This window comes from Xyrauchen texanus, chromosome 25 (genome assembly GCF_025860055.1).
Source record: "Xyrauchen texanus isolate HMW12.3.18 chromosome 25, RBS_HiC_50CHRs, whole genome shotgun sequence".
In the NCBI taxonomy this organism is placed as follows: domain Eukaryota; kingdom Metazoa; phylum Chordata; class Actinopteri; order Cypriniformes; family Catostomidae; genus Xyrauchen; species Xyrauchen texanus.
The window spans coordinates 22,838,012-22,847,237 of NC_068300.1; the positions used below are offsets into that span (position 1 = coordinate 22,838,012).

The 9,226-nt window shown below is 41.1% G+C and overlaps 1 protein-coding gene across 3 annotated transcripts in view; it reads right to left on the reverse strand.

The window, feature by feature from the left end:
- LOC127618364 (sterile alpha motif domain-containing protein 3-like) overlaps positions 1–8,710 on the reverse strand; it is a 29,208-nt gene extending 20,498 nt beyond the window's left edge. Inside the window, exons 1-6 of one of the 3 annotated variants that reach the window (XM_052090750.1) lie at positions 8,514–8,710; positions 7,043–7,235; positions 6,571–6,729; positions 6,261–6,348; positions 5,892–6,047; positions 5,428–5,634 (exon numbers count right to left, since the gene is read on the reverse strand). In XM_052090750.1, the coding sequence (XP_051946710.1) occupies positions 5,428–5,634; positions 5,892–6,047; positions 6,261–6,348; positions 6,571–6,729; positions 7,043–7,235; positions 8,514–8,607 (897 nt within the window). In that variant the 5' untranslated portion in view covers positions 8,608–8,710. Of the gene's footprint in view, positions 1–5,427; positions 5,635–5,891; positions 6,048–6,260; positions 6,349–6,570; positions 6,730–7,042; positions 7,236–7,569; positions 7,606–8,513 lie in introns of those variants that run through there. The other 2 variants (XM_052090751.1, XM_052090753.1) reach the window with 2 other exon arrangements.
- Between the last annotated feature and the right edge of the window lie 516 nt (positions 8,711–9,226).

The window sequence follows — 9,226 nt, forward strand, 5'->3', positions numbered from 1 at the left end:
ATGTTCTGATCCAGAGATATGTGATTTGTTATTTGGTTGCTAGGGTAACCCCTCCTTGTTGCTAGGCAGTTACCATAGTGATTATAATCAAGTGTCTTTGCCATCCTGATTGAAATAAACCAACCCAGAAGTCTGTACGATTTTCTGGTGCAGAAATATGTGATTTGTTACTCGGTTGCTAGGGTAACCCCATCTGGTTGCTAGGCAGTTACCATAGTGATACTAATGAAGTCTCCTTGCCATCCTGGTTGAAATAAATCAACCCAGAAGTCTGTACGATTTTCTGGTGCAGAAATATGTGATTTGTTACTCGGTTGCTAGGGTAAGCCCGTGTGGTTGCTATGCAGTTACCAAGGTAATACAATACGTGCTCCTTTCCATCCCGAGCTGAAATAAGTCAACCCGGAAGTCTCTACGTTTTCCGATGCAGAGATATGTGATTTGTTACTCTTGTTGCTAGGGTAACCCCATGTGGTTGATAGGCAGTTACCGTAGTGATACTTATGAAGTGTCCTTGCCATCCTGATTGGAATAAATCAACCCAGAAGTCTCTCTGATTTTCTGGTGCAGAGATATAGTTGTAGCTAAACGGTTGCTAGGGTACTCTGTTTAGTTGCTAGGGAGTGGCTTGGCAGCTGCCAATCATGAAACTTCAAAGGCTGCTTGTCAGTATGAGTGATATAAACCAACTCCCATGCCTCTGTGACATTCAGAATCGAAGATATGCCTGTATGGATTTTGGTTGCTAAGGTGCTCGACAATGGTTGCTAGGGAGGGGCTAGGAAGTGTTGAGGTGATTCATGATTGGCTGTTTGCTGCCCCGAGTCAAACGAGACCACCCTTGTGTTTCTATGACACTTCTATCCGGAGATATCCCTTTGATGTCTTTCATTAGAAGTCTATGGGACTTGTTGCTAAGGTGCTTTAAATTGTTGTTAGGGCGTGGCTTGATAGCTTCACAATGATCCTGAGAGACTGATTGGTCGTCTGAGTAAAATGAGCCCAGCCCCTTGTCTCTACGACACTGTGATCCAGAGCTATGTTCAATACAAAATCCCTATTTCATGGTCCGTCCTACACCATTGTAAGTCAATTGGGGCAACTTTGGGCTGCTCCTGCCCCCCAGGGGTGCAACTTTTACCCCATATTGAGGTATGCTCTTACAGAGCCTGCCAGCCTCTTCAAATGTTGCAAATCACACATTTCTGCGAAATTCTCGCTCGGAGCTGTGACTCGTCAAAGTTTCTCGCAATGTTAAGTCTATGGGATTTTGCGGCCACTTTTTTGCCCCTGGGGCAAATACCGTACTCCGATCAGCTTATAAAAGTCATAGCACACGTGTCCTCAATAGGCCGTTCGATTTGATACCTCATTCGTGGGTCTACGCCAAACGGTGCGGGACGAGTTAGGTGCCGAACTTTTGTACGGAGATATAAAAATAAAAACTAGATAGGTACATTTCCTGAAGAAAATGTGAGTGGTGCTTGTCGGTGGCAAAAGCTACGATCAAACAGCATGCTATAACTTGAAAAGAACAGAAAATTAGTGGTCATAAATAAATCAAACCAGAAGTCTGTACTGATTTTCTGGTGCAGAAATATGTGATTTGTTACTCGGTTGCTAGGGTAAGCCCAAGTGGTTGCTATGCAGTTACCAAGGTAATACAACACATGGCTCCTTTCCATCCTGAGTGAAATAAGTCAACCCGGAAGTCTGTAGTGTTTTCTGGTGCAGAGATATGTGATTTCTTACTCGGTTGCTAGGGTAACCCCATCTGGTTGCTAGGCAGTTACCATAGTGATACTAATCAAGTGTCCTTGCCATCCTGATTGAAATAAATCAACCCAGAAGTCTCTCTGATTTTCTGGTGCAGAGATATAGTTACTGCTAAGCGGTTGCTAGGGTACTCTGTTTAGTTGCTAGGGAGTGGCTTGGCAGCTGCCAATCATGAATCTCCAAAGGCTGCTTGTCAGTATGAATGATATAAACCAACTCCCATGCCTCTGTGACATTCAGAATGGAAGATATCCCTCTATGGATTTTGGTTGTTAAGGTGCTCGACAATGGTTGCTAGGGAGGGGCTAGGAAGTGTTGATTTGATGCATGATTGGCTGTTTGCTGTCCCGAGTCAAACGAGACCACCCTTGTGTTTCTATGACACTTCTATCCGGAGATATCCCTTTGATCTGTTTCAATAGAAGTCTATGGGACTTGTTGCTAAGGTGCTCTTAATGGTTGCTAGGGCGTGGCTTGATAGCTTCACAATGATCCTGAGAGACTGATTGGTCGTCTGAGTAAAATGAGCCCACCCCCTCGTCTCTATGACACTGTGATCCAGAGCTATGTTCAATACAAATCCCTATGCCTTTTCATTTCATGGGCCGTCCTACACCATTATAAGTCAATTGGGGCATTTTTGGGCAGCTCCTGCCCCCAGGGGTGCAACTTTTACCCCATATTGAGGTATGCTCTTACAGAGCCTGCCAGCCTCTTCAAATGTGGCAAATGACACGTTTCTACTGAAATCCTCGCTTGGAGCTGTGACGCGTCAAAGTTTGTCTCAATGTTAAGTCTATGGGATTTTTCGGCCGCTTTTTTGCCCCTGGGGCAAATACCGGACCCCGATCGCTTATAAAAGTCATAGCACACGTGTCCTCAATAGGCCGTTCGATTTGACACCTCATTCGTGGGTCTACGCCAAGCGGTGCGGGACGAGTTAGGTGCCGAAGTTTTGTTAAAAGATATAAAAATAAAAATAAAAATAAAAACTAGATAGGTACATTTCCTGAAGAAAATGTGAGTGGTGCTTGCCGTGGCAAAACTCGATCAAATAGCATGCTTGAAAAGAACAAAAATTATGGTCATAAATAAATCAACCCAGAAGTCTCTACGATTTTCTGATGCAGAGATATGTGATTTGTTACTCGGTTGCTAGGGTAAGCCCATCTGGTTGCTAGGCAGTTACCATAGTGATAGTAATGAAGTGTCCTTGCCATCCTTATTGAAATAAGTCAACCCGTAAGTCTCTACTATTTTCTGGTGCAGAGATATGTGATTTGTTACTCGGTTGCTAGGGTAACCCCATCTGGTTGCTAGGCAGTTTCCATAGTGATAGTAATCAAGTTTCCTTGCCATCCTGAGTGAAATAAATCAACCCAGAAGTCTGTACTATTTTCTGGTGTAGAGATATGTGATTTGTTACTCGGTTGCTAGGGTAACCCCATCTGGTTGCTAGGCAGTTAACATAGTGATACTTATCAAGTCTCCTTGCCATCCTGATTGAAATAAGTCAACCCGGAAGTCTCTATGTTTTTGTCATGCAGAGATATGTGATTTGTTACTCGGTTGCTAGGGTAAGCCCATCTGGTTGCTAGGCAGTTACCATAGTGATACTAATGAAGTGTCCTTGCCATCCTGATTGAAATAAGTCAACCCGGAAGTCTCTACGTTTTTCTGATGCAGAGATATGTGATTTGTTACTCGGTTGCTAGGGTAACCCCATCTGGTTGCTAGGCAGTTAACATAGTGATACTTATGAAGTGTCCTTGCCATCCTGATTGAAATAAATCAACCCAGAAGTCTCTCTGATTTTCTGGTGCAGAGATATAGTTACTGCTAAACGGTTGCTAGGGTACTCTGTGTAGTTGCTAGGGAGTGGCTTGGTAGCTGCCAATCATGAATCTCGAAAGGCTGCTTGTCAGTATGAATGATATAAAGCAACTCCCATGCCTCTGTGACATTCAGAATGGAAGATATCCCTCTATGGATTTTGGTTGTTAAGGTGCTCGACAATGGTTGCTAGGGAGGGGCTAGGAAGTGTTGAAGTGATGCATGATTGGCTGTTTGCTGTCCCGAGTGAAACGAGACCACCCTTGTGTTTCTATGACACTTCTATCCGGAGATATCCCTTTGATCTTTTTCAATAGAAGTCTATGGGACTTGTTGCTAAGGTGCTCTTAATGGTTGCTAGGGCGTGGCTTGATAGCTTCACAATGATCCAGAGAGACTGATTGGTTGTCTGAGTAAAATGAGCCCACCCCTCGTCTCTATGACACTGTGATCCAGAGGTATGTTCAATACAAATCCCTATGCCTTTTCATTTCATGGGCCGTCCTACACCATTATAAGTCAATTGGGGCATTTTGGGCAGCTCCTGCCCCCAGAGGTGCAACTTTTACCCCATATTGAGGTATGCTCTTACAGAGCCTGCCAGCCTCTTCAAATGTGGCAAATCACACGTTTCTACTGAAATCCTCGCTTGGAGCTGTGACGCGTCAAAGTTTGTCTCAATGTTAAGTCTATGGGATTTTTCGGCCGCTTTTTGCCCCTGGGGCAAATACCGTACCCCGATCGCTTATAAAAGTCATAGCACATGTGTCCTCAATAGGTCGTTCGATTTGACACCTCATTAGTGGGTCTACGCCAAACGGTGTGGGACGAGTTAGGTGCCGAAGTTTTGTTAAGAGATATAAAAATAAAAATAAAAATAAAAATAAAAAGTATTATAATAAGTATGTGAGATTACAATAGTGATGCTTTGCAAGCACCACTAATAATAAGTATGTGAGATTACAATAGTGATGCTTTGCAAGCACCACTAATAATAAGTATGTGAGATTACAATAGTGATGCTTTGCAAGCACCACTAATAATAAGTATGTGAGATTACAATAGTGATGCTTTGCAAGCACCACTAATAAGTATGTGAGATTACAATAGTGATGCTTTGCAAGCACCACTAATAAGTATGTGAGATTACAATAGTGATGCTTTGCAAGCACCACTAATAAGTATGTGAGATTACAATAGTGATGCTTTGCAAGCACCACTAATAAAAATAAAGATTACAATAGTGATGCTTTGCAAGCACCACTAATAAGTATGTGAGATTACAATAGTGATGCTTTGCAAGCACCACTAATAATAAGTATGTGAGATTACAATAGTTATGCTTTGCAAGCACCACTAAAAGGAAAAATAAGTATGTGAGATTACAATAGTGATGCTTTGCAAGCACCACTAATAAAAATAATAAGTATGTGAGATTACAATAGTGATGCTTTGCAAGCACCACTAATAATAAGTATGTGAGATTACAATAGTGATGCTTTGCAAGCACCACTAATAATAAGTATGTGAGATTACAATAGTGATGCTTTGCAAGCACCACTAAAAAGAAAAATAAGTATGTGAGATTACAATAGTGATGCTTTGCAAGCACCACTAATAAGTTTAAATAGGATTTCAGTAAGTTGGCTCTCACAAGCCAACTTAATAATAATAAGTTTAAATAGGATTTCAGTAAGTTGGCTTTCACAAGCCAACTTAATAAGTTTAAGTAGGATTTCAGTAAGTTGGCTCTCACAAGCCAACTTAAATATACCATCAAGAATTTGAACTATGACCGTAGGATATTTTTTTACTTACCCCGGTGGGTGTCCTTAAGAAAGGGTACTTCTTAACTGTGTCCTCTACAGTCATGCCATCAGCAATCTCCTTTTGCCACCATGCAAATGTCTGCTGCATTCGGTTCCGTACAATCCTGAAGTCAGGTTGCATCTTCTGGTACTGGCTATGCAAGACATTCACATGAGCCTCAATGGAGGATGGGTCCTCACCCAGAACACTTGATGCCTTTATGGGAATTAAGATAAAGAGAGATACACTTACAAACACATCTGACATAAAACTAAACACTAAATTGTCTTGTGTAGTTCCATTGAGTGAACCAATCTTCTATCAATCTGATTTAACTGACTTGACCAACCGTATAACTGATAACTACAAAACTGTGAAAAAGAAAATACGACAGAGACATTAACCAACTAACAGTGACTACAACTTAACTAAGCCTCATTTATTACCAATGCACCAAGCTGGGCATCACTGACCGTGGACACATTTCTTTGACTGGTCCTCACTGTTTCTACAAGTTGCTTTGATTTTTTGTGGCCAAACTTCTCCTTACTACCTCTCACTTCACTGTTGTCAACCAGAGGTGCACGCTCCCACTTGAATTTACGCCTCAGAGACATGTGCCATGTGTGCTAATTGAAACAGAAATATCGATTACCAAAGACAGCTCTATACCATAGTTGTTTGCGCTAAATAACAAACAGATCAAGTGTTATTCCTATTTAGATTGAAGATAATACTAAATGTTGCTTAGTTTCTTTTATGACAGACCTGCACATAACATTGGGAAGATGTAATACCTCATGTTAAAAATACTGTGTATAGTTATTTGCAAATGCACTTACATAACCATTTCCCTCGAGATCCTTCAGGAAAGGATATTTCGCAATCAGTATCTTTACAACTTGCACATATTCTGAAGTTGTGGGATACCTACAAGAGAAGAAATGTAAATCAATTGAAGGCCACCTATTTGAAATAATCATGCACCAGCACAAACACCATCCATTTATTTTTGTCAGCATGAATTTTGTTTCATGGGCCAAATATGCTCTACAAAGACTTAACTATTTCTGGTGGTTTCCTAGAATCAGATGAAATATTAAATGGAAGCATAGATTAGCCTTAGCTCAACTGCTCAATACACTTACGTACATTGTGTATAGTGCCACAGCCTCATAGAGAACCCGGATCATTATGTGTCTATCCTTTGGATTTCTCTGGCATGGTTCTTTGTTGTCCAGCTTCGTTTGTAGGTGTCTGGGGAATGCTGGAATGTCAAAACTAGCAGGCAGTCTCACATTAGTTCCATTCCTGTAATATAGCAATTTTTGTCTTTTAATTTTAGGTGTAAATCAATTTAACAAACAATTTACATTGCTAAGACCCTTCCAATTAATAGGTTACCAAACAATACATAAAGTGCAGGCCTGCAGTCTTTGATAACATATCTTAAATCCTTGCAACAGGTCAGGTAAAAGCAATGTCTGCCCAAAATATTTACTGCTTTGAGGACAATAATTACTAGAACAAAATTTATGGTACTAGTGTTCTTAAGCTTCAAGTTGGTCACTACAGCTAAGATGAAACTTAGAAGATGCTTTGAAAACATCATACATTCACTAACCTTGGTATAGCTGAACTAGATTGCTGGCATTCCTCTGGAGGAACAGGCTCTAATGTCAGAGTTACTACTGGCTCTTTCAGCTTGCATACAAACTGGTTGAATTTGGCCTGCTTCTTAAAAGATCCTTGAAACAGGTATGCAACCATAGTCTCTGTGAGGCCACAGTCAACTGTTTCACCATCCACATCATTATCTGAGAGAAAGTAAACAGAGGGATATGAAACAGCTGTGCACTTGACTAAAAAGTAATCCAAACAAACTGAAATAATCTGACCAGCATATAATAGCAACAACATTAGCTTTAGTGGCCAATGCCCAAGCTAGGGTCCCATAATATGTTAAACTAAAATGTGACATACAAAAAGCGAATTCATTTAATAATAATTTAGGTGCAGACACAGTAAGAGAAACAGAGAGAGAGAGAGAGAGAGAGAGACTGAGGACAGAAGCAGATAGTAGAGGCTAGCAGTAAAGTTAAGACCGTGAACACAGCGTATGGCGAGTGTATAGTGCCGTGGATAACCTACCGAAGGTGACAGTGGTGTACTTTTACGTGAGAGAAGGGGTACGTCGCACCACAGACGCGTGAAACTAATGTGTGACTCCAACGTCGTCGCACCACAGACGCGTGAAACTAACGTGTGACTCCAACGTCGTCGCACCACAGACGCGTGAAACTAACGTGTGACTCCAACGTCGTCGCACCACAGACGCGTGAAACTAACGTGTGACTCCAACGTCGCACCACAGACGCGTGAAACTAACGTGTGACTCCAACGTCGTCGCACCACCTGCAAAAGCAGAGTTGAAAAGCATTTGTTTGTGAATAGTAAAACATATCTGCAACATTTATCAAGTTCACGGATAATTGTGCGTGCATTTATTAATCATTATGATACTAAAATCATAATAATTATAGTAGCCTATTAGGCTATTATATACACACAAAAAAAATCAGATGAGCCCAGAATATGAACGTAACGTGTTTAATTAAACGTTTAGCATTTTCTTCCCATAGAAAACTATTATAAGGCTTTATGCATAGAATGTCTCCTTATTATGTCGAAATAACAATTATGTCGAAATAACGAGATATTGTGTAGAAATAACAGATAGTATGTCGATATAACGACTTATTATGCCGAAATAACAGATATGTCGTAATAAGTCGTCTATGGCCTATGATGCCACCAACTGGAGCATATGCACAAGCCTCGGTCATAGTTCAAAGTTCTGAAAAGTCCTCTGACTGCAATTCTAATATTTTATAATATTCATATTAAAAAACATGACCTGACCAGGAAAAATTCAGTAACATTCCACGTTTCATCCACTTTATAATCCTCTAACTTAAGTTAGCAGAGGACATATACAATTTGACGGGGGTGGCGGGAGGGGCAAACATTAGCCCGTTAACATTAGCTACCACAAACATTTGGTCAACTAAAATGGCATTTAAATACAAACTTACCTCTGAATCTCTGGGCTTCGACGTCGGTCACTTCTATGCCTGCTTCTGATATTTTTTGAAGGACCTCCTCGGTTGAAAGCCCTGTAAGAACCATGAGTAACCGTCCGTGCTATGATATCTCCACCGATGGCCGCCCAAAAGGAAAAAAGACCGCGAACTGGACGATTCGGTTCTTTGGGGGAAGGGCGCGCGCGCGATCAGTCTAGTGCTGTGGGGGAAGGGCGCGCGCGATCAGTCTCAGTGCTGTGGGGGAAGGGCGCGCGCGTGATCAGTCTCAGTGCTGTGGGGGAAGGGCGGCTGATGAGTCAGAATGACAGTCAGAGGCAGAGCTAGATTTAAGCAGCCAATCAGGGCTGGCTCTACATATTTGACACATCTTTCCATCAATCAAAAGTAGTGAGCTGATAGTCTCCGTTCCAGCTCTCCAGTAAATTAGGGATAATGTATTTAGGCTATGCAATGGAAAAAAAATTCTGATGAAATACACTATAACAGTGAGAATCTGCCATTTGTGTGTTTATGTGTAGTGTTTTGTATTATAATGATTTAATATCAGCAAATTGACTTACAAAACTTTTATTTCCTTTATTTCAAGGCTACTCAAATATAGTGATACGTTAAAATCTACCTTAATTAAGGTATCATTAAAACCTTTAAACAACAACTTTAAAAAAAAAAATTGGCTTAGCAGAGGCTGTCTCTTGATATTGTAC